The 25,409-nt window shown below is 38.9% G+C and overlaps 1 protein-coding gene across 1 annotated transcript in view; it reads left to right on the top strand.

The window, feature by feature from the left end:
- Positions 1-21,424, top strand: part of SLCO5A1 (solute carrier organic anion transporter family member 5A1) — a gene marked incomplete at its 5' end in the record, with an annotated part of 68,279 nt that extends 46,855 nt beyond the window's left edge. Inside the window, 5 exons of the mRNA XM_083877329.1 lie at positions 2,457-2,655; positions 10,596-10,755; positions 14,438-14,679; positions 17,851-17,915; positions 19,146-21,424. Of these exons, the coding sequence (XP_083733455.1) occupies positions 2,457-2,655; positions 10,596-10,755; positions 14,438-14,679; positions 17,851-17,915; positions 19,146-19,591 (1,112 nt within the window). The 3' untranslated portion in view covers positions 19,592-21,424. The remainder of the gene's footprint in view (positions 1-2,456; positions 2,656-10,595; positions 10,756-14,437; positions 14,680-17,850; positions 17,916-19,145) is intronic.
- Between the last annotated feature and the right edge of the window lie 3,985 nt (positions 21,425-25,409).

Raw genomic sequence — 25,409 nt, 5'->3', positions numbered from 1 at the left:
TGAATTGTGGGGACACTGGTGAAGTATGGGGTGAAGCTGCCCAGAGGCATCTGTCAAAAAAGCATAAAAAGTAGCAGAAGGAAGGCACATAGACCTCACATGGGAAGAATTTGTCACTTGCAGTGGCTGGAAGAAATGCAAGGAGTTTCTGCTGTGGGGAGAGGAAAAGTCGTAGAAGCACCATGTGGTGCTTTCTATTTGAGAGTTTCTGGGATGAGATTTTCTTCAGGGCATGAAATCTCTCTGTTCTGTATATAAGGAGGAAACTTTGACTCATAGGACTGTGATGCTCTCTGAAGCTTAGGGTAGCTACACACACAGGAGTTTTACTGTAATGAGTCTTGATGGGATGGCTACACCATAACTTATTTCATTCTCAAGATAAACCAGAAACATTCTTGACAGAAAAAGTACTTAACAACCAGTATATTAACAGAGCTAAAACTAGTGTGACCTTGCCCAAAGTGTGAAGTTACTGACATCTGTTGTTTCCACTGTTAAATTACTTTGATAATGATAATTATAATGAACCAGAAGAATTGAGATGAAATGTGTCAGGCTGGATGTGCAACAAGGACAAGTAAGCGCTGCTTCTACAATCCCAGCTCTTAAACTTAGCATTGAAGTCAACAGTTGGTAATTTGATAAATATTTATTTGTAGGAAGGATGAGAAAGGGAAACTTGGAAATTCTGTATTAGATTGCTGCTGGCTAATAAAGTAAAAGACGTGACAAATTCCCAAATTTTCTGGTTAGTAAAAGAAAATTTACATGTTATTTACATTATACATCTATGCCTAATACACACCTTTCCAGCTGAGTACATGTGCTTCCTGAATCTCTTCATGTAAAGATTTAACTGGCAATTTTTTGTCTTCTAATCAGCAATTCTTTAATTAAGTCCCAGTTTCTTTTGGTTTCAAAACAACCCTGGCATTTACCATCATCAAAAAACAGTATGTGCCAAACTTCACGTCTTGAACTTGTGCAGCTTCTACATTTAATTTCTGCTCTTGGAAGAAAGGCTGGTTTTGATTCTGTGATGATTTAGTGTTTAGAATCTTCCTCATGAAATGATATTTTCTTCTATAATGTCATTGGTGATGGCAGGATAATTAAGGTGCCAGCTGGTTTTCCCTCTACTCTTGCTTTCACAATTTCAACGTTTTGATAAATATAATGTCCCTTTCACCTTTAGACATATTAGCAGAGAATGAGTGTGCTTTGCAATAGTCGTAAAGGTATTTGCAAGTGATAGTCTTACAGGCTTCTTTAAGAGACCAACATCTCTAACAATTTGGATTATAAAGTTTGGATCTCTGTAGATGCAGCTGCCAAAAGTAGTTCAAATTCCATGTTTATATAGAATGCATCTTTATTGGCAAAGCCTTTAATTAAAGACCTTCTAACACGTCAGTGAGAAGCAAAAGACAAGGGAAGAAAAGTGAAAGACATTTGCTGACTTTACCCCCACCTCAGGACCTGACAAGTGGGCACAACCTGGTGATGTCTTGCTGAACCTTATAATTGCAGCAGCAGAGCAGCACAGGTTTCATAGGCACGTCTTTGTGTCTTAAACTTACCCTAATTCTATTATCTTAATTTTTAAAATTGTGTTGGATCTGTTTACACTCCACATACCTGTGGAGAGGTGAATTGGAATGCTGAGGTAGGAATCATGGAATCATAAGCTCAAGGCTGGAAAAGACCTCCAAGATCATCAAGTCCAACTATTGACCAAACACCACCATGTCAATAACCACAGAACCAAGTGCCAGTTCTGGTTATTTCTTGAGCTCCTCCAGGGATGGTGACTCTACCACCTCCCTAGGCAGCCTATTCCAGTGGGTTAATCACCCTTTCAGAGAAGAAGTTCTTTCTAATGTCCATCCTGAACCTCCCCTGGCTCAGCCTGAGACCATCCATTTCCTCTTGTCCTGGTGCCGCTTGCCTGGGAAAGTGCTATTCAGCATGAGTAAAGTATCCAGAAGGCAGAATTTGCAGCCAGGCTTGGGTGTGCACTCCCAGGTGGCCAGGGTTCGGGGGTCCTGCTTGAGGTTAGCTTGTGTGCTTTGCTGGAATTAATCATGAGAATGGGAGGTGGGAGATTTGTGTCCAAATCTGGATTTCTTCAAATTTTCAGCGGTTAAACTGGACCTCTGTGTAGCCTTTCTCCCCATTCTAAAATAAATACAAAACAATGTTTCTGCTTGTAAGTACAATAGTTCTCTTATAGTGCTTTGGCTGTTGCTGATATGATAAGGAGGCTTTTATAAATTCTTTGACAACACTCCAGAGGTTTGAAAAGTCTGACTCAGTTTGCTAGTAGAGAATCAGACAATGGAGATCTTAGTGCAGCATTTGCAGTCATCCAATTACAGAATGAAACCAATATTTATATTTTATGCCATTTCTTTAGGTCCTGTTTTAATGATGTTTGAACTTCTTTCTGGCAGGTGTGATTATTGTCCCAAGTGCTGGTGTTGGTATTGTCCTAGGGGGCTACATTATAAAAAAGCTGAAACTCGGTGCAAGAGAGTCTGCAAAGTTGGCTATGATCTGCAGTGGTGTATCTCTCCTGTGCTTTTCAACACTCTTCATTGTTGGATGTGAAAGCATTAATCTAGGGGGAATAAATATACCTTACACAACTGGGTAAGTGTCTTGGATGATTATCTCTGGCAAAACCAGTTTTTTCCAATAAGCCTGATCTAGAAATGTAAAAAATGCTGATAGCTGATGTACTGAGGAAGCTACATGTTCAGATAAGAATTTTGTGAGTATTGTGGTACAAACATGTGCTGTTGGTGTGTGGCCCTTGTTTTTCACATCTGGTTTATAATGCAGTTTATATAGAAACTCACCTTTTTGAGGGATGAGAAAATGGGTTAGAATGGCCTTCAGTGATGCAGAAAAATAAGAATAGTGTCCTCTGTAGATTACTTAGGATTTACTTAGTGTTTCAAAATGTTTTCTGCTCATAAAGATTGTGAAAAAACGAAGTGGATTATGAAGATTATTTCTGAATGAGTTTATTAATTATCACCTTAATAGTATTTTAGGTCTACAGTCCCTGTTTGAGAGGAATCGCTTGGGCATGTGTTATCGACCTAAGTGGTGTGGACTGCTGCTGAACCCTTTACTAGTCCTCTACTGCTTGCTGAATCATCATCAAAGCAGCAACTAGTCCATATTCCCTAAAGTTTGTAGAGGGTGAAGGGGGACTGCAGTGAGGAAGACTGTGTGGATGTAGGAAGGACTTGGGAGTGAGGAATTTAGGCTGTGGCATGAAGAAATGCATGGAAGGGCATAAAAAAAAAGAAAAAGGATATTTGGAGAGAAGGCAGTGTGGTAAAACTTTCACTGGAAAGTCATAGAAGGCTGATCATGAGCTTTTATTTTCTTTCTTACTTTGTACATGAGATTTTACTCAAAATTGCCGCCTTCTTGTAGTTAAACACAGGAACAGAGTAAGTGCTTGGAGAGTAAACCTATCTGAAGCAATGTGTTCTTTTCCTTTTGCTTTTACATCTGAGGCATGTCTTAATTATGACCAGATGCTGGGTATCAGATCCATTTGTTATTTGCTTTTAGGGCTCAGCTCTGGACTGCCAATATTTTGAAGAGAATGTAGAGTGTGGAGCAGGAAAAGAAATGGTGAAATGGAGAAGAAATACAGTGGGGCAGAGGGTTAGCAAGTGAAAAACAAAGAGGTAAAATGGGAAGCAAGGGAGGAAGAAAATAGGCACTGTTTACACAGAGAATGTTTTGCATTGCTTGTTGCTGGGTGTTACCACACTGCTGTCAAACCTTAATGCTAGAGCAAAGAAAACCAGCAGCTGAAAGTCAAGAGCTGATGAAAAGCTGATACTCTTTTGTATTCTTAAGACCTAGAGTTAAACCTTGCTGCTGAGGGGCTGTCAGTAGAAAGAAGTAGCGTGGCAATGTACCCTCATCTGAGCTTAGTGGGCTGAAGAAGGAGAGAAGACGGATGGGAAGGGGGTGGAATGCTTTGAATGTCCACCTGTTGTTAATGTTTGTGACAGCCTGTGGGTGTAGATGAAGAAATGAAAATTAATAGGAATGAAAACATAAATTTTAGATAGGAATTAATTGATCTGTGTGACAAGTCAGAATGTCCCTGCCTGACTAATGAGAAGCCTGTACCTTTCTCTTTGGAAAAGAAGTCCCATTTGATTTAAATCTATTTCTAAAGTGAAGACAAGACCTACTATTGTCATGTAACTCATAGCTTTCATACTGGAATTGTAAGAGTATTTTTTTTTACTAAGTAATAAATACATAGCATCAATTGAAATAGGCATCAATTCACAGCTGTTGTACAAGTCTGCAGTAGCATTACTTCCTTCCCACCTTCAGCTAATTGTTCTAATTGAGAAAAGAGGTGAGAAATAGTAATGGCAAAATTCTCACACCTGTTTATGTATGTAAACTCTTTGAACTCAGTATAAAAACCGTATTGATTGTAATGTCATCAGAAACTGAGAATTACCAGCATGTTACAAAGCTTGGTTCAGCTAGATTTTTTTGAATGCAGAGCTCAAGTCCACATTTATTATCAAAATGATAGTAAAAAGGCAGCATTACACATAACTGAATTTTGAATATCTGACATGATAAGCATTCTCTTAATCCTCATGGTCAATCACTTGATAGCTTCAAATTATTTATTTAGTAGGCAACTCTTTAACTCAGCCATCAAAGAATGTGTCGGCCATGGAATAAAAAAGCATGCTTTCATTTTGAGTTTAATAAAACACATGATTCATTCTCTACTTTGACTGTAGTGCAGTATAGAGATGTCAAAGACTGTTCAACAGGGAAGATTGGCTAGGGAAAGCAGTAGAGCTGCCTGGTTTGAGATAAATATATTGCATGATGCTCTACTCTAATATGGCAATACCAGGTCTGATATCTGACCTACCTGCACTAGCAGCAACCCAGAGATCTCAGATGCATTGGGCAGTGTAGACATACCCTTCAGGATAGTTTCTGGACAAATATGTTCATTTCTACCATTGTTTTTTATACATTTAAACATATCAGGTTTTTTTGTGAACTGAGCCATAAACCACTACAAGGGAGAAGAAAGAACTAGGCTTCAGTTAACATAGAAGTATGTGCATAGTACTCTGAAAAGTAGGCAGTGACATTCATAGTTCAATATGTTTCATAACTCAGTATTTTTCTAACTGTCTCAGCTGCAAGGAAATGGATGGGACCTGGAGGCATGCACAGATTAGAATATATCAGAAGGGATTTTCTGCTGTTTTATATTGGGCACAAGCAGTTTTGCTGTTCTTGGCGTATCATCAGCATTTCTGTTCTCAGGAAGATCAAGGGCACCTCTGTATTGTTCATCTCAGCATTTTAGAACCTATTGTTCTGTGCCCCAGCCTTGTTCTGAGGATATGTTTGATATTAGAATTGCAGTACAAGGAGCCTTATTTCAAACTGCAATATGGCATCCCTTCTGTTGCACCATAACAGCATCCAGGTGGGAAGTCCTGAATGAGTGAATGGTCTGGACAAGAGTCCAGATGGCTTTTAAACATTTCTAAGGAGGGAAGCTCCACAGCCTCCCTGGGCAACCTGTGTCACCACCCAGTCACCTTCACAGTGAAAACTGTTTCCTGGTGTTTGCAGGGAACCTCCTGTGTTTCAGTGTTTGCTCATTGCCTCTGTTCCTGGTGCTGGCCCCCACTGAAAAGAGCCTGGCTCCTTCTTCTTTGCATCATCCCTTCATGTGCTTATAGGCATTGATGAAATCCCCCTGAGCCTTTTCCAGGCTGAACAGTCTCAGCTTTCTCAGCTTTTCCTCAGAAGAGAGATGCTCCAGTCCTTTCATCATGTTCATGGACCTTCACTGGTCTCTCCAGTGCTTCCATGTCTCTCTTCTACTGAGGAGCCCAGAACTGAACCCAGCACTGCAGGTGTGGCCTCAACAGTACTGAACAAAATGGAAATATCAGAGATCAGCTGCTTTGTTATTTTCCAGACCTGTCTCTTGCATGTATTGTCATACAAGGCAGTTAAAACAGCCTCCATGGTGAGGTTACTCATAGTGACAGATTCCTGGATTAGTTCAGTTCCATCTCTCACATTTCTGATATGTAATGGATCAACACAGACTCTTTTTGATTACTTTGTGTTGTTTTGGTGCAATTAAAGTTTAGTTAAAGTGTACAATTGGCTTACTGAAGTATTTCACATTAAAAAATATTTCTATTCTTCCTCTTGTATCACTAGTTTGAGTTTCTGTTATTCTTGTGTCTATTTCAGTCCAATCAGCCAGTGGTATCTCTTAACTTGAAAGCAGTGACTAATTGGATCAGAACAATAACAACAAAGAAGGAATCCAGCTAACACAGTGAGAGGGTCCCTTGTTTGACAGCTACACAAAAATTGCATCATTGCTGCAATTCCAGCTGCTTGCCAACAAGGAGACTGCAGATCTCTGCCGTCCAGAATGTCCTTCAATACCAAACCAAAAATACTGCTATGGAATTAAGATAATCCTTTTTATCATATAGCCCGATATTAAGATTATAGAAACTATGTGGTGAGATTCTCTCCTTTCCTTAGTATTTCCTTGGTCCTGTAGGTTACTACAGTGATACCAATAAAACCATGTGCAAAATTAATTATTTGTTTAGATGGTACCGAAATATAGTTTACTTTCTTTTTTTTTTAAACTGCATTTCATTTAAATTATAATCTTGTGGGAAGAGGGTCCTTTTTTCTTTCCTTAGTATGTGTTCATTGACTACCAGTACAGTGATGTTTCAGTCCAAGCCCTAGTATGTTAAATAACAGGTCACAGCTCAAAAAACTCCAGGCAATAAATCTCATTTTATATTTTCCCTTTTCTCACTTTATTCCTATACCACAAACTTTTCCTAGACTAATAGCTGGAGAGAAAAACACAATTTAGAAAAAAATGTTAGAAACTAGAGTCCTTTACATTGTTAGTCACATCTAATAAAGGTCTTATCTTTACTAGCATTGTGTCATGGAGACATAGAACAGTCTCCCTGAGAAGTGAACAAATGCAGTTTGTCAGATGGAGTTCTGGGTTTTGTCTCAGCACATGCTTAGCAAACTTGCAGTTGAATCTTATTAATGGAAGGAGCAGCATCATTGTTTGTAATTGAAAGAATAGTTCAGGAAGTGCTGTCATTTGGGGCTGGTTTCTGTCTGCTCATGCATGACTAGTGTCCTTGGCAGCTCAGGTGCAGCAGTGTTGCAAGTTGTCAAGTATCTGCACCTGCTGAAACAAGCAGAGCAGCTCTTTCTCAGACATCCTATGTTTCTACAGCAGCTGCTGGAGAAGTAGCTTGTGTATCTTGCTATCTGTATAACAAGTGTATCTTGTTTGTTTATGGACCAAGAAACAAAACACCCAGAAAGGTTTTGATTAGCATCCAACTAGACCATAAAGTGTTAAGTGTTTTCAAGAGCTACATTTGTGAACCTGATTTGTGCGATCAGTAGACAGTCAATAAATATTTGAAAACTACTTAGCCTGCTTTCTCCACGGATCAGCTCATGAGCAGAGGACATACTAGCTTTGGTGCAGTTTCCTGAGAACCTGCTCACAATGGCTGATGCAGGTAAATCTGTGATGGGCTGTGCTGTAATTCAGGGATAAATGCTTTGTTTTCATTTGTGGAGAGTAGGCAGCCTTCTAGTGCCAGAAGCAGGATTACTAGAGTGCTTAGGTTCAGTTTACTTCCAGAAAAATGCATATCTTCCAGAAAAAATGATTCCTTCCTGAAAGAAGTGTTCAAAAAGCTGTGGTAGTATGTGCTGTATGGTTGATCTCATATGATGAAAATGGGGTTACACTGACAAATGTTAGTAGAGATTTCATGTCCCCAGCATCTGAAACTCCATCATCCTTCATTTGTTTCCCACCACTGAAAGATGAGTGAACAATGAGTGATGAGTGAACGTAACGAAGGTGAAGGCATGAGCCTATTACAGCTGTCTGATAATGAACTTTTGGAAATGCAGTTAAGAGATGATTTTGTGTATTAACATGTTCTTGAAAGGATAAAAACCTCCAAACCTCTCTCTGTGCAAGGTATTTGCTGTAAGCAACAAAAGGAAATACCCCAAATAAGTCTTACAGTGATATGTGAGGACAAGGTGGTGAAAACTGGAGAGACAGAGTTTTCAGTAACTTAATAATTTGAGCGTATTTGTTTAGTGTATCTGTAAACTTAAGTCATCTTCCAGGACAAAAAAAAAAATGCCCCTGAGATTAAATTATCACAGTGGTCTCAGTTCAGTTTCCAGTTTCATGCTTCTCATTTCTTGCATGCCTGATTTCATTCACTTTTTTTTTTAAAGCTGATTTCCTAACCTGTGTGTCGTGGTAATGTTCAGCAGTGCAGCTGAAGTGAGTTAGCTATGAAAGCAGAGCAGGATGGGTTCCTGAGAAGGAGTTTAGGTGTTGGAGGGATAAGAGACCAGAAGAATTTGTGCTGCAGGGTGAGGGAGGTTGGAAAGTGGAACCTGAGCTGTGCCTTTCCCAGCAGTCTGGGCTGTCTCTGGACCTGGTCCTGTGCAATGTGGCAAAGTCCCATTGTCAATAGGAACACGGGCACAAGGGTCTCCCAGGCAAGTTGTGGAGTCTTTCCTTATGCCAAGTATTCAGGCATCTGGGACACCCAGCTCAGCAAGCTGACTAGTATTTTGTAAAACTCCAAAAATGCTGCCTCTCCTGTTGGTGTGAAAAGGTTTTGTCACTGTGCTGCCGAAATTTGTATGTTCCTGAGGAATGTTTTGATGATTTGGTGTTTTTTCCATTGGAGAAGAAGTTCTGTTGAGAGAATACTGGAAAAGTCTGCCCGTTGCTATATGATGTGTTGCTGCATACTGCTTATTGAAATCCAGCAGGATATAATATGACAAATTTCAGCTGATAGCTGAGAAGGTGACAGAACCACTACCAGTCCTGGATATTTGACTTCCTGCTCAAGCTGCAACTTGTTTCTAAAAGTGTATCTTGTTTGTTTATGGAGCAAAAAACAAAACACTCATAAAGGCTTTGGTTAGCATCCAGCTAGACCGTAAAGTGTAAAGTAGTTTCAAGAGCTAAATCTGTGAACCTGATTTGTGTGATCAGTAGACAGTCAATAAATATTTGAAAGCTACTTAGTAATATTTAATTTTCTGCAAAAGTGCACAGCTGGGAAGACAAGCATATTCAGCAAAAGCAAATAGCGGTGTATAAATGCAAGAAAACCAGTCAAGCAGAATGCTCTGAGCAGCAGTTGTGCTACTGAGTGTCACTAACAACAGAAGGTGAGATGACACAGCATGGGTGACAGTCACTGTGTGCAGAATGGCTCTGGAGCCAAGCCTCTGGTCTAGTCAGGGGTAGACGATGGGAACAGAAGAACATTCCTTGTGGTCCCTGGAGTAGCTGGGATGCTGCAAGCCTGCTGCTAGATATTTATCTTTACTCTGGCCTTGTCCATGCATCACAGACATGAAGAGAAGCCAGCAGCAGCCCTTGTGAGGCTCTGCAGCATGGCAGTCTGTGAGCATGTGTACAGGATCTTGAGGATGCAGCCACAAACCCAATCAGGATTCCATTCAGCTCCTGCCTGGCTGAGGAGGTGCTGAAATTCCCTGGATATCTACTGATCTGCTGAGAGCAGAGGTACTTGAGGTGGTTTTAAACAGCAGTGGCCATTGAGCAGTACTGAGAGCAGGGCAAACAAAACAGAACAGTTAATTCAGTGTAACACTGTAGTGCCTGGTGTGGAGTGGTCGTGCATTCCAGTATAATTCTCAGACATTTGTATAGTTACCAGTTCTCAAGGACTAGTGAAGTGAAGTAAGCTACTGTTTGCATTTTGGCCAGAGGTCTCAAAGACCAAGCATTGATATGTGTAGTTTTAGGGAGCCATGTAGGTGCAGATGTTTAAGCTGCCTTGACACAAGAATGGGAAAGAAGCATTTGAAATATGTCCAAATCCATAAGGGATTTGGGGAATGGTCTAGGGAAGCAGACTGGTGATTCATTTACAGACATTTAGTAAAAGCACAACAGTCTTCCAGATTTAGAGAGCTTCCTGTAGATTTCACATATTTGTGTAAGTAATACAAGCATTGTTTTCTGAACAGCTGTTGGTATGTGGGAAAAGATGGTTATTAGTTCACATTAGTTCACAGAATCCTTACATATTGTCACTGAGTCTTTCATTAGTAATCAACAAGAAATTACTGCAGCTTGAAATAAACGTATAAAGTAGTGGTGTCTTACTTCATAGAGGAAAAAAAACAACGGGAAAAATAACACCTATTACCTAACCAAATATGATACAAATTTTAAACTTTGGTATTACTTCTTTTATCATGTTTTTAGTTAATGGCAAGGATGACCTGGGTGTTGTTCTAGATTGTTTAAGTCATATACGTAACCTATAGTTAATGCAGCCTCTGTCTAAAAATAAACTCTTAGTTCCCAAGTTCATGAGTAGGAATGTTTGCTCCCTTTGTACAGGAGGATATGGATATCTGTGTGTGCTCTACTAGAATGTTCTTTTTTCTTTCTTCAGTCCTACTCTTGCCATGGCCCACAGGAATCTGACTGGAAGCTGTAATGTTAACTGTGGATGTAAGATTCATGAGTACGAGCCTGTCTGTGGATCAGATGGAATAACGTATTTTAATCCTTGCCTAGCTGGCTGCATCAATGGTGGAAACCACAGCACAGGGGTAAGTGCTTCATCACCATCCACACACAACCCCTGAGTAGTCCCTTGGGACCGGTGCAGATCAAATACTTCTCTGTTCCTAGCTCAAGCATCCCTCCTCTGAGCTTCAGAGAAGTTCTCTGCAGGTGACTTGTCCATCTCTGAGCCTTTCCATGATTTGAAAGACTGGCAGTGCTGTTATTGCATGGTCCCAACCCTTTCTTTAAGGAGACCTTCCTTCTAAAGGAGCCCTAGCTTCCTTTAGTTATTTACCAATTTGAGGCACAAGTTCATTTGTACTAAGTGAATCCTCCAGCTGAGTGAATGCAAGTGCTGTGGGATAGGGAGGGCTAGTGTTTGCCATACAGACCCCAGAGACCTTGGTGGCAGTGACCTGCATGCCTGCTGTTCCTGCAGGGCTTGGAGAGGGTACCTTGAGTCAGTGTCATCTAACTCAGCTTTCTGCCAACATAGGCAGCCATATCAAACTGTCTTTCTTCAAGCTCAGTCTTACCTTTTAGAGCAGTTTGGGGTTTTTTGTGACTCTCTCTCTGAATTGAAGGAAAAACTTAACTCTTCAGGTAGTTGGAAGTGTTTTAAACTCATGTTTAAATTTAGTTAGGATTTGTTTAAAGTCATTGGTGTTTGTGTCAGCCTCATCATTTTGCCCAGGTAGCTCTTGTACCTGCACCAGTGTGCTGAAAGGTCTGTGGTTTTCCTGGCTAGGTAAAGACTGCCTGTGTATTCTGCTCTTGTAAAGCAGTTTGATCAGTCCCATGGCCTTTTTCTAAACCTCTTCAGGCTAAATGCAGGTAGGTTGTCATCAAACTCAAGTAACCAGAACTTAAAAGATGTTAATAATCCACTTTCATTCTTGGAAATACATTGCTTGTTCCAACCCAGTATTCTAGTTATGCTGAACTGAAGAAGGACATCCTGCTGGTAAAATCAAACCATGGAAATTTGGCAGTTTCCAGGACTGGCCACAAGAAGACAGTTGAAAAATAGAATCTGACTAAAGTATCAACAGAGCATTATGGTCATACTAGTTTCCTTAAAAAAATGAACTCTACAATTCTTCTTTTACAGAACTGTCCTTTAAAAAAGGATAATTAAGAAAGACAGGAAGTAATGTAAACATTGATTTTCTTAGGGTTTGATTGTGCTTTCCAGAAGGCTTACTTAAAAAGTATCAGTACTCCTGATTTGCAGTCGTGAGCAAGCCTGTGCAGCAGGAGGATGTTAGGTCCAGCACTGTGTTTTATCAGGTCACCTGGATAATGGTCTGAAAAAGCGTGTTCATACATAGATGCCACTGAGAACAGATTAGTTTCACTTATTTTTTTTTTCCTTTTTAGATTATCTTGATGGTTTTTAGTAGAAAATTGTTTTGACCAATTGGAAAAGCCTGCAGTGTGAGCCCGTGGTTAAATTTCAGTGTCTATATAATCTAATTTGTGCATTCTTGGATTGAGACTTGATAGGTTTGATCTTTGTTGCATTTCACCTGATAGCGAACTGGCACTATTAATTTATTTAGTAGGAAAAATACTCTGGGAATGTGTGCTCTTCACTACAGATTTTGAAACATACTATTGAATCTTAGCATTTAAGAAGAGATGCTTCATGGCCTGAAACTTTAACTCAGTAGCTAATGGTGAATAGAATAGGACTGATATTGCTTGGAAAAGGCATTTTTTAGGATTAAATAATCTTTTTTATATGGTACTTCTAAATACAACAAATGTAGGTTAGTGCCTCTGTGTAACACACAAAATGTTGCTAATATATAGTATTTGGATTTAAGTCTATTACCTAGAATGTTTTCAAAATTACCCATTTAAAAATTTGAACTAAGAGGAAATGTTACCAGTGTACAGTTCACACCTGTTTTATATATATTCCTATACACACATCTATCTATTGCTATACTCAATATTTCTGTCATGCTATGTCTCTCTCATTTAATGCACAGACTTAGTTTCACTGGTGATAAACCAAGATTGAATAGTAAAGAGGTCTAATTTCTGTAGTATTCCTATTTTGCATTTGGAAGTAATAAGGAGTTTAGAGTGAGGTACTGTAGAAAGAAATCAGGTACTCATGTGATGTGAGAATGGAGTGCTGCCTTGGGAAACCAGAATCTGTCATTGACTTTGTTTCTAAGTGACGTTGGACAAGTCAGTTAAACAAAACTTCTCCCTATTGGTTATTGGTCTTGTATTCTTCATGTTCTGGATGATGAACATGAGCAACAACCATAAATGCCACTTGTAGATGGACTGCCTAAATCTGTATTTGAAGGCATGAAAAGTTACATTTAGAATATATTTAGTTGGGTGGAATGGAAATGTTATGGAAAAAAAAAGATTCCAGTTGTCTCAAATTAGTCACCCATGTTTGTGAAATCTTTGATCTGTTTCAGTCACTTAACTACAAAATAGAGATAACATCAACACCTCATAACTGTTTTGAAGATAAATGACTCCTTTTTGAAAGAGTTAAGCTATAATAGTGAGTGTTATAGAAAATCCAAATGAAATATAAGCCATTCCATCTTTCTAGTAGGATATTCTTAGTCTGGGGAAAAAAACAAAACACCTGAAGTCATATTTTGAAAATGGGAGGTAAAATACTGGATAAATAGATATATTATTAAGATGTTCAGCTAAATCCTATGGGGAAAAAAATGTGAGGCTACATGATGACATGGATGCATATAAAGGTATACATTAAAATTGACAATCAGCCATGATTTGGTTATGTCTTGATGTCTGAGAGCTTAAATTCACTACCTTAAGATGATTTTGTAATTTCTGTCTGTGTGTGGTCCAAACTTTGATGAATGCAAAATTTGAAACAGAAGGGTCCTTCCTGTTAACATCACATATGTCCTGGCCTGTTTATTCTGTAGCACTGGCATGTTCTGATCTGCTGCACGCCCCTTTGCTGTAGATTAGATGAAAACAGAACTATCATAAATGTGGAAGATGGCTATTTCTGATCTGGCTCTTCTTCTTCTTGTTCAAATGACAGTCCAATTTGCCTGTGAAGTGCTACTTCTTTTTTTCAGTCTATTCATCTTAATTTCATTCTCTTTGTCCATTCAGGAATCTCTCAGTGAGTCCTCCAGTCTCACTGTTGTAGTCTCTGCTTTCCCTTTATTCTCTGTTTTTGCTGCTGTCCAGATCTATGCCCACATCCAGGTGGAAGGTCCTGAGCTTCAAGCAAGAAGTGCAGCTTGTTGCTCTTTGGCTACATCTGGGTAGCCTTCCATTAACATGGCAAAAGACACTACCTGAATATGAAGGTTAGCAGCTTGCTGAATTTCAGAATATGGCATTGTCACTGCTGCCTGAAGACTGTTTCCTCATATTTTTTGTAGTACAATAGAAACAATATTTTTCTTCAGCCTTCCTGTCAGAAATGATCAAATTGTTTTGTCAGTATTTCCCAAATATATTCCAGATTTTTTTTCTTAATTCAGACTAAATAAAGCAATGGAAAGGCAACCTCATCACAGAGAGCCCTGGCCAGCTTTAAAATTACTTGGAGATGTAACTTGGCTTGTGCTTGGGATAATGATACTCAAGGCAGAAGGTTCTCAGTTGAGAAGTACCACAGGACTGTCATACCATATCTCTTTGTAATATCTTTTTTACATATATTTTTCATGTGACAGTGTTCTTTTTTTGCCCTCCCAGGTGAGGAATTACACAGAATGTGCCTGTGTGCAGAGTCGCCAGGTGATCACTCCACCGACAGTGGGCCAGCGCAGTCAGCTCCGGCTGGTGATTGTCAAAACCTACCTGAATGAGAACGGATACGCTGTGTCTGGGAAGTGTGATCGGACCTGCAACACGCTCATCCCATTCCTCATATTCCTCTTCATTGTAACCCTTATAACAGCATGTGCCCAGCCATCAGCAGTCATAGTGACACTCAGGTGAGAACTCGGTTATGTTTTGTAAGTACTTTTGCTGTGCCCGCTGTCACCAGTGCCTGTCAAGATTATGTATCTTCCAAAAGTGAGTAAAATCCTTGTGTGGCCTTAAAAAGTGAAAAGGCTGACAGGGAGAGGATGAAATCTGTTTGTATTTAGAATATGTAGTGGATGATAATCCACTTTAGGAAACATGCAGTGTGCAGTAAATTCCAGGTGCTGTAAAGAGAAAACAAGGAAAACATCATGGAAGAAAATTATTACTCCTGCAAAGTTTTCAAGCTTCTTAGAGCAATGGTTTGGATTTTCAAATGCAAATGTAAAAAATTAGTATTTAAAATTATCCTTTTCTCATTCTTAAAATTGTTCATTCCTGCCACATGCCTGGTTTTTTATCTTATTCCTTTTTTATCTTCACAAGAATTTTGAACTTGTACTGTGGTAGAGTTGTTATTGCCATTACTCTAAGGATAGAGAACAACACAACCTTTGTAAGAAAAAGGCAGTGGCATTTATTTGTCAATTTGGAAAAAAAAAATCATATTTTTGGATTGGCTTTTCCCATCTCTGCCATCTAGTTGATAAACATAATCATTCCCTGTAACATCTTCATCCATTTAAAACATAGTTCCTGTAAGTGAAGTTCTGTTGATATTTAAAGAAAAGCGAGCTGAAAAAATATAATACGGTCTACTGCTAAAATAAATTTGTATTTATTTAATCTATGTTGCTGCTGTTTAAAGAGAAGGAGGAATTAGAGGAAAATTATATAATTATTTACTAGAATTTACAAAGCATAACCATAAACATTGGTTCTCCTGGTAACAGGAGGACAAAGAATGGTTTAAAGATGGCTATTTGGTTTGGGATCTGAAGTTGAAGAGCTCAGAGCTGAATAAGTAAGTTCTTTTCAGATGAAGTTGAGTTGAAAGATAAAAAGAAAAAATAGTTCAGTTGGAAGGGACCTACAATGAGCACAGAATCATAGAATCTGAAGGGGTTTGAGGAGACATTAAAAATTACCTAGTTCCAACCTGCTGTCAAGGACAGGGACACCTTTCCTATACCAGGTTGGTCAGAGCTCCATCCAGCCTGACCTTGAACTCTTCCAGGGATGGGGCATCTACTACTTCTCTGGGCAATCTGTTCCAGTGCCTCACTGCCCTCACAGTGAAGAATTTTCTCTTAATATCTAATCTAAGTCTACCCTTTTTCAGTTTAAAGCCACTGCCTCTTGTCTTGTCCCTACGTGCTCTGGTAAATACTCTAATCATCCAGTCCAACTCCCTGACCACTGCAGGACTGAGCAGAAATGAAAACCTGTTAGTGAGGGCATTGTCCAAACACTGACAGGCACAAGGATTGACCACCTCTCTAGGAAGCCTCTTCCAGTGTTTGAGGTACTCTTCAGAAGCACACCCAAAATGATCCAGATGGAGATGGGCATCCTGTCCATGAGACCAGGTTCAAGCTGATCTGAAGTAAATCCCTACAAATGCTTGAAATGCTTGTCTTCATGTCAGATCTCAGCACTAGCTGTTTAGCTGCATTAATTGCTAACATAGAGAGACATCTTGTCCTGGTCTTGTATAAAATCTGTCTTCAAATTTAACCCTTTTTTTTTACACCAGTCTTGCACCTTTTATTTTTTGAGAATGGTCCTCCCAACCAAGTAGGATTTCCTTCTGGTAGTGCTGTCTTTAGAGCTTCACTCTGATACTCCGGGACAAATTTAGGCCCCTCTAAAAATAATAATAATAGCAAGTCTTTGTAATAGGTCATGGAACTTCAGAAAACATGAGGCAGGTCAAGACTTAGCTATGGTATCCTTAGACTCAGTTGTGAGCACGGCTGAGGAACCCTCTGGCAGGCATCTTCGTCTCACCCACTCCAAGGACAAGCACTCTCTTGCTGTCATTTTCTCAGCTCAAGTGGCTAAGCTTTATGCAGGAACCTGCTGCTGACACAGGGAGGGAGGATTGTGCTCTATCACACTGAGGAATTTTGCTTTTGCACAGATTGGGTGTAAGGATCGCTATTGGGACATTGAAGCCAGGCACTCAGGGCTGGGCACATCAGAATTCCAGCAGCTCAGCATTACCTCAACTACTGCATACACAGTGCCATTATAATTCAGAGACTTCTGACTTGATTTCTTCTGTCTCTGGATTTCCCACATGTAAAATAATAGTAATAAAAAAAATACTGCCCTTGCATTGCAATTAGCAAAGGCAAGTGAAAATCAATATTGCAGTGAACCTCACAATAGTGAGGTACATCAGGGACAGCTCCAACAGGATTTTGTAATGCTCAATACAAAAAATGAGGGCTCACACACCTGGACAGTGACATCTGCTGTCCCAAACCACATACTGTGCTTTGTGTATTGGTCAAAGGTCTGTGGCCCGAGTTGATCCTCCAATTTCTGAATTTCTTGACTTCAAAACTGGATTTCACAGCTGCATCTCTTTGACTGCAGACTTTTTGTATGTTTCTAGGTGTATTTCAGTGTTATTAGAAGCTGTCTATTTTAAGGCCTTTAGATTAAGAATTAAAAATATTTTAAAATCAGTAGATAATTTGTGGTTTACTAAACTTGTAGATGCAGACTGGAATTTTGTTACTTTCTATTCAGTCTTCATAAGCTTGACATTTTTCCTTAGAAACCACTGGAAGGAATCTGTATTACTTGAATTGAAAAGGTATTTTCAAAAAGAGTCTGTTGGGATCTTTCTACTGTATTTTTTCTTAAAGTAGCTCCAAGGTGCTTATGCTGGACAAAGATTTGTTAAATTCAGAAACTGAGTCCAACCTTCAACACTTTAATTATCTTTTAATTCTGATTTACCTCAAAAATATTAAGAAAAATAAATTAAGACATATGAAATAGTAGAAAGCTATCATGAGAAGCCATAAATGTTTTGTGTGGATTATGTAATTTCCTTAATGTGTTTGGATCAAATTCTTCAGGCCTTACACAGGTAAAGAAGGCTCAAAAGGCATGACTGAGATTTTGATTAAACAGGTCCAGGAGGGGCTGGCTGTGTTTTTTACTAGCAGTAGGAGTTAGTAATAGTAGAAGCTAAAGAGAAGAAATGAGGTATAGCCAGAACATACCAGGATGATTATCAGTTGTGACTGTTTCTTCACTGGAGTTTTCTGTTCACCTGCTAGGTCTGTGGAAGATGGGGAGCGGCCCTTTGCACTAGGAATGCAGTTTGTTTTATTAAGAACTCTTGGTAAGTGTTACAGTAGCTCAGCATTTTCATAAAGGCCATGTTCAGCTTAAATGCACCATAAAAGTGCATTAAAATTCCATAAATCTGCAACTAATTGCTTGACTAACTGTATTAGGATCTTTAAATTAATAACTTCTGAAATGATGGCATCTGAAAATGTGGTTAATTTGCTTTTTTTGGTTACTGACTTTCTAGAACAACGCTGTTTCACAGAAAGATAAATTTTTACAGTTTCAAATTGTACTGAAAAAGTAATAGTTACTAAATACTATTTTATAAGGATTTTTTAGCTTTCAAAACCAGAATTTTATTACTTTCAGCAATAACAATAGTTTTCTAATTTTTAAAATAAGCATTTGTTACCTAATGTCTTAATGTCTTTCTTCTAATATTATTTAATGTCTTTAAAGTGTTTCAAAGCAAAAACGGATAGATATTAAAAGTCTTTATTTTTCAAAGCATTCCCTTTCAAGATCTTGAATTTCTAAAATCCTGCCCATAAAGAGCACTCCAGGTGTTCAGCTACTATGAAATACATGACTAGAGCAAGCAAGGTTTATTCTAAGAGAAGAACAGCAGCCCATAAAGCTGCATCTTCAAGTTTTGTTTGAGGAAGGATATTTCAATCTCATCTTAAAGATGTATTTCTGGAGAAAGCAGGAGCATTCATTCATTGGACTGGCTGCATTTTTCAATGCAAGAATTTTGAGCATGTTTCTTGGGAAGGTCTATTCAAAAGGACATTTATAATCTTAATGGCCTTACCCCTTACATACATCTTCAAAACCATTTTGTGTTCTTCAGTGCTTTTTCACCTTATCTAAAAACAACACCTTTCCCAGCTCATGGGTAAAGGATGTTCAACAGGTAATGCTATGGAGATAATGTATTTCACCTTCTATCTTCCTGAGGGCAAAATTGGAGGTTTTTTGAGGGGACAGCTCAAGAAGAGCTGTCTGGGGACAGCAGATTGAAGTACCTTTTGTAAGGTGCTGCTGCATTGGCTTCTTTGAATTCCCTCCCATTTATGGTAGGTTTCATGTGTGGGGTAAATAGTATTGGTGGGAAGATTGGCTGGCCAGTTTTCCATGTTTTACATTTCATGTGAGAACAGCAGTGAGAAATCTCAAAAATGTTTAACCTACGCTCTTTGGTTGGGGCATACAGTTTCTTTAGAAGTTTTCCACAATATGCTAACACATACTATTTCTCTTGCTATTTTTGTTTCAGCTTACATTCCCACTCCAATTTATTTTGGGGCTGTTATTGACACCACGTGCATGCTTTGGCAACAGGATTGCGGCGTACAAGGATCTTGTTGGGAATACGATGTCACCTCGTTTCGTTTTGTCTACTTCGGGTTGGCAGCTGCTCTCAAGTTCGTGGGATTCTTTTTTATTTTCCTGGCCTGGTATTCCATAAAGTGTAAAGAAGAACAACTGCAGAGACAGAGTTGGAGGGCTTCGCCGGTGAACACTGTGAGTGAGATGGTTGGACAAGCTGGACCCCAACAAAACTATGCACGGACTAGATCCTGCCCTACCTTCAGTTCCCAAGGAGACATCAGTGTGGCACAAGGAATGAACTGCTCAGCACAGACCTACCCCGGCCCTTTTTCAGAAGCAATAAATTCCTCAAATGAAAATGCATTGGAAGAAGTCACTGTTGAGATATAGACCCCTGGCTTGGTAATGTAATATTTAGTTTTGTTGGTTGGCTTAGTTACGGCGCCTTGTAAAACACCTGTGCCTTCTATTTTTAATCTAAATGTAACACATGATAAAACCAACAAAGCTTGATGCAAACAACCATAATGTGTTCCTGAGGGCTGGATACCTCAAACCAACGCAAGTTCTTATTTCTCCCCTCCCAACAATGGAGTTTTAAAAATTGTGTTTGTAATTATTTCAGATGTGTCCATTAAATGTCCATGCTCTGATCTAATATCATTGTAAAGTTGAGGTATTATGAACAGCAGAAGTCAGTGGAAGAGTGACAAAAACTCATATTGTTGATGTCTAGACTCACCAAAATGCTTAAATGTTTTGTCAACTTCATATCCGCAAATTGTATTTTTAATAGATGATAATTACTGTGAGTTCTGCTACAAAGCACAACTGAACTTATTTAAACTATGCAACTTATTTGGATAATTGTATGTGCAGCAAATTAAGTTTAAAGCGTGCTTTTAAAGACCTTACTGCAATTGAATTTGAAAGGGGCTATTTCAGGCATAATCATTAAATTAAAAAATAACATAAGGTTTAAAGTACTGTTAATAACATGTCAAGCCATACAAGAGTTATGCATCAGGTAACATTTGCAAATGTTGAGTTGTAACATCTTTATCGTGTCAAAATGTGCGTTAATTTTCATAATTGGGATGTAGTCATTCTTCACAAAGTATATATGATACTGTAATGCTTGAAGTAAAAAACTTCAGTATTGGTTTATAGTAACATTAAGATGTAGGAATCATACACACATACCAGAGCAGTTATGTGCATATTTTTGCAATGTTATTTGGGTGGCTGTTACTAACACCAAATCCATACTTTCCTGAAGAAGAAAAGAGCTGGTTATAGAAAGCAGAGGGTGAGTTGGTGTCTTCTTTGGCCCTCCGGGTGAAGAGCCAAGAATAGAAATTATCGGCAAGTGTGGACTCACAGGAACTGATGTGGCCTTTGTTTATTCCAAATTACTGTAGTGTGTTCACTCCCTGGGAGATGCTGAGACTTTCTGATCAAATGTGCTTGGCATTTCATTTCTTGCTCTGGAGGCTTTGCAGTGCCATGCTCATGAAGTACTAATGATGTCTCAAAGGGCAGAAAATTATGTCAGTTGGACACTGGGAAGTCAAGGCTGTATTGTGGCCTGCAGGGGAAGTCTTAGAAGTGTAGGAAATTAAAAAGCAGTCTTTTAAGAGGACTGCCTCAGTGATAGTCTGGTTTGGATTTTGCCGAGTAGAGATCTTGTGTGAAAATAAATAGGAAAGAGCAGAGCTTCTAGATATTTTTTTTAACAGAATTGCTGGTTTAATTTTTCAATTTAGAACATGTGTATTGATCAAATATTATATGGAACCAAGTCCTTGAAAATAAAGGCAGTACTCTTGTTGGCATCCATTGAGTTGTCCTGGGAAGAGTAGATTTCCCTCTCTGCCTTTGCCAACTGCCTTTTGTCATCACCTGGATCCTCTTGGCCAGCACATGGGACTACCCATGGGGCTGCTTATTTCAGAATGTCTCAGTCCATTTATGTAGTTTGTAACAATTCTTACTCTTCCTGTCTGAAAACTCTGATTCTTCTACCCCATAGAGGATAATTGTTTTGATCTCTTCCTACTATTCTGTCCATGTCCACAGCTTTTTGGGGGTTAAACCTGAGAATGTCTTTTCCTCTTATGCAGCCACCAGATACAAAGTGTCTTCAGCCAGCACACACTTCCTGAGATAATTGGCTTCTACACTTCTTGTCCTGAGAAATAAATTTCCTTGGCTCAAAGGTGTTTGGTGTGTATATATATATATATATATATATATATATATATATATATATATATGTAGTTATAGGAGATCAGAAGAGATGATAAAAATGTTTCCTTTTGTTTCAAATGCTTCTTGTACCAAGAATTGTCTACCATGGCAAAAATTGGCAAAATAGTAGGACAAAGTGTAACTGCAGCCCAGCACTTGTCCACTTTTATCCCTTCCTCATTTTAATCTTCACAGGGAGAAGTGAAAAGTGACAATCTTTTCAAATACCTCAGAAAGAGTGCATTTAAGGAATTGTAAAAGACTGAAGATTGATCATCTATCCTGATTTCTTATATTTCATGCCTTGTGTGCTTCTGTTCCATACAAAAAACAAGGGAGAGCAGATTAGGATTGTCAGGAACTAATGGCCCTGATGCCAAAGAATGAGAGTGATAAAAGTGGCACTTCTGCAGCTGCTGCTGTTTCTGAGCTTTCAAGGGATTGCAGAGCTTGTTGCAATGAAGACCATCTATTTTTTAGGATATCCTGACCCTTTGACTTCCAAGAACATTCACGTTTCCTAAATGGTTGAAAAAGTGGAAGGCGGAAAGAAAGATGTTAACTTTGGAAATACTGAAAAAGCCTTCTATACATACTTTCAATTTTATTTTTTAATTAGAAATTTTTTTTTTCTTTGAGAATTATATGCAAAACAAAATGTAATTCCTTACTTTTCAAAAAAATATTTCCTGGTTTTGAGTATAGATAATTTTGGCAATGTGAATAAATTTCTATAAAATCAATTAAGTCAGTGTCCTCTGAAAGAAAGAAAACCCAAACTCTGGCCAAATTTGATTGACTCTGGAAGGAGAGTTTCTGTTGTGTAATCTGTAACAGTCTAAACAAAGCCAATAAAGGTATGCAGGGGAAACACATTCACTTCCTAGAAATGTCAGTTCCAGCATTGTAATTGACTGCTATGTGGGCTGAGACCTGCTGAACAAACACTGTGTTGTGTGTTCTGTCACTGCTGGAGGAAGCAGAATCTCCAGACATTGAGTGCAGCCCTAGCACCCCTAGTCGTGGTCAACACATGGTGCTAAACTGACTTCACAGGAACTAAAAAAGAACTTTGCCTGTCATCCAATGAAGGAGCCCTTGCTGTCTTCCTACTGTGAGATCCTCCCACCATAGAACATAAAATTCCATTAAGTTGTAATTTTTGCCACCTTCCCCTCTCTGTCCACAAAAGGTTTGGTAGCAGTAATACAAGAAAAGGTGAAGGAGGTGTCCTGCTCACCCACAGGCTGCTATGGGTAGTAAACCCAAGTCACCTGCCTGCAGCTCATCAGCCAGTGATAACATGGAGCAGCAACATCTGGTGATGGTCAGAGTGCCACCATGTCCTCGTAAGGACAGACTAACTCCTTCTTCCACCACTTAGTCCTGATTTAAAGTGAGGAACATGAGAGGAGAAGTGGCCCAAATATATGGACTTGAGTGAACAGGTTAATTGTCCCTGCTTAGCTTCCCATTCACCCTTGTTTCTTCAAAAAGGAGAAAACTTCAGAATGGATGCAGCCATGCCCTGGGTGCTTATGAATGCAGCACCCTCAGGAGATAATTTGTAGATCTTTGCAGGGTGGAATAACCTGGAGATTGGGACTCCCTGTTTCCAGTTTTAGTCAAAAGCCCTCTGGCTTTGATCACCCTTCTTCCTCTTGAGCATACTGGATAAAATATAGTATCATTTGGAACCAATGACATTTTATAGCCTTTCAGTACAGTGTGAGCAGCTGCAAGAAATTTTCAATATTATGGTGCAAATTGTATTTATTTGGAAACTTTCAGTTCTTTAGCCAGCCCTATATATCTTTAAAACTGCATGTAGTAACATGCAGTTCTTCAGAACTTACTGTTATGTAAGTGAAGTAGAGGCACAAATCTTCTACTAGGCATTAGAAATGTACATTTGAAAGATTTCTAAATTAATTATGAACACTTGAATATAGTGTTTTCAAAAATATGGGGGGGTTTTATATTATTAATTTGTAGTATTAGCTATTTATTCATTATGGCTCTAATCCAGCAGAACAGTTAAATATGTGGGTAAATTTATATATTTAAGTAGTGCACTTTTAAATAATACACATATGTAAGCACGGAGCTGAATCCTGTCTTCATTCAGAAAGAAATTCCTTTATCCAAAGAGTATTTCTATGATGAGCATTTCCCCCATGGATTCAGTGATAATTGTAAACCAGAACAGCACAAAGTAGCACTTGAGTACTCTCCTGTGGCATTCAGGTGTGGCTGCTTACATATCTGGCAGTGGGGAAAGGCTGTAGTTTTCAAATAGAATTCAAATTCAAAATATTTTGTGGGAATGGTCTAAGAGACATTCTCGCTCTTCCTGACATTCACTTATTTTATGAATTTCTGTTTGTAAATCTGTGTGTTACACGGGGAGATAGATTAAATAAAGACACGTTTCTGACCTTAGAGCCAGTGAAATTGCTCAAGTAATGCTATAGACTCAAACTGTGCTCGTTCACAGGATTTGGACCTAGAGGTTCAGATGACAAATTGTCAGTATCCCGCACAAAACGGAGCAGAGCTCTGCTTGCTCAATGGAACTTCAGAGGGCGTGTCTGGGACAGGGCTCAGTACCTTCTGCACTGTTCTTGCAGGTTTTCCCCCAAAATGCCTGAATAATTGCTGCCTTACTACACTTTTCTGTGCATGTGATACTACAGCTCTTCATGGTGTTCTATTGATATAAAACTGATGATAAATAGGTCCAAAGTGTCTTACTGCTATTTTGGAACTAGATTCTTGGCCTCACCAGTCCAGTGTTGAGGCTGAAGAACCTAGGCCATACCTTGTGTTGGAAGTTAACAAGCTGGTGCTTTAGCAAGTGTGTGTGAACTAGGGAATATCAAGCTTATTTAGCTTTTATACTCTATTCATTGATTATTACTACTATTTTTGGAGATCAAAGACAAAAATCTTCCTAAACAGGTCTATCTTTTTCTGTTTTCTCAATAACATGTTGTTTACAATGGCTTAGGAGATGCCATGCTGCATGCTTCAGAATCTGGGTTCCCTCAGCTGAAGCCATCCAGCTGTGGTTGCTTTCCAGGGGCTTAAAACACCTGGTAACAGAGATTTACCAGGACTGTGACCTGTGTCGTCATTGCTTTGGACAGAGTGTTTGCTACTTATAGATTAAACCTGTAATCAGCACATTTTGGGTTCTTCACATACTGGACTTGATTCTTTGGATGTTTTCATCACTTCAGAGTGCTTAGAAAATGGGCACTCCACATCATGGTGGTAGATTTATTCTTTGGTAGGGAATAAGGGCTTTCTTCTTTTTTTCTTTTAACATCTTGTTTGATAAATAACAATTCCAAAGGATTGCTTGTAAACATTGTCACAGAGTAGAGATGTGGAGCCTTCAGTGTGAGGACAAGGTTATGGCTGGGGTTCACATGATTTGTCTACTTTACGCTGAATATCACTAACACATGTTACTTTGTGGCCAAAGGTTTGAAAGCCTACCTGATCCTCAGGAAAGAAATTTTTCCTGTATTTTCCTCATAATTTATTGCATAAATTAAGGGGGAAAGTTAACACTACCCCTGTCACATGGCCATATCTGTTACATTAAACTGCAGCTTTTTAATAACTCCAGTTAATAATTTTAGCAGTCACTCCTCCAATCCTTCAGCTATTTTTTTTTTTATTATTATTAATACAGCCTGTTAAGCACAGACCTAGCTCTGCAATTTCAAAGCAGCTCCAAAGTTTTCTTGACTTCAAGTGTTACAGAATAGATGCTTATTTATCCAGGTTCCATTCTACTCTTCTGATTATTGCATTATCCATTGTGTGTATTGTAATTTTTTTATTTTTTTCAATCTCAAACCAGTTGTCACAACGTTATCCTGTAACAATGTTTTGTTCGTTATATAGAATAGGTGAAAAGCTGTGGAATTAATGAAGGGCTACAAAA

The sequence above is a fragment of the Zosterops lateralis genome (genome assembly GCF_965231275.1).
Source record: "Zosterops lateralis genome assembly, chromosome: 1".
Classification (NCBI taxonomy): Eukaryota; Metazoa; Chordata; class Aves; order Passeriformes; family Zosteropidae; genus Zosterops; species Zosterops lateralis.
This window is presented reverse-complemented; position numbering and strand designations above follow the sequence as displayed.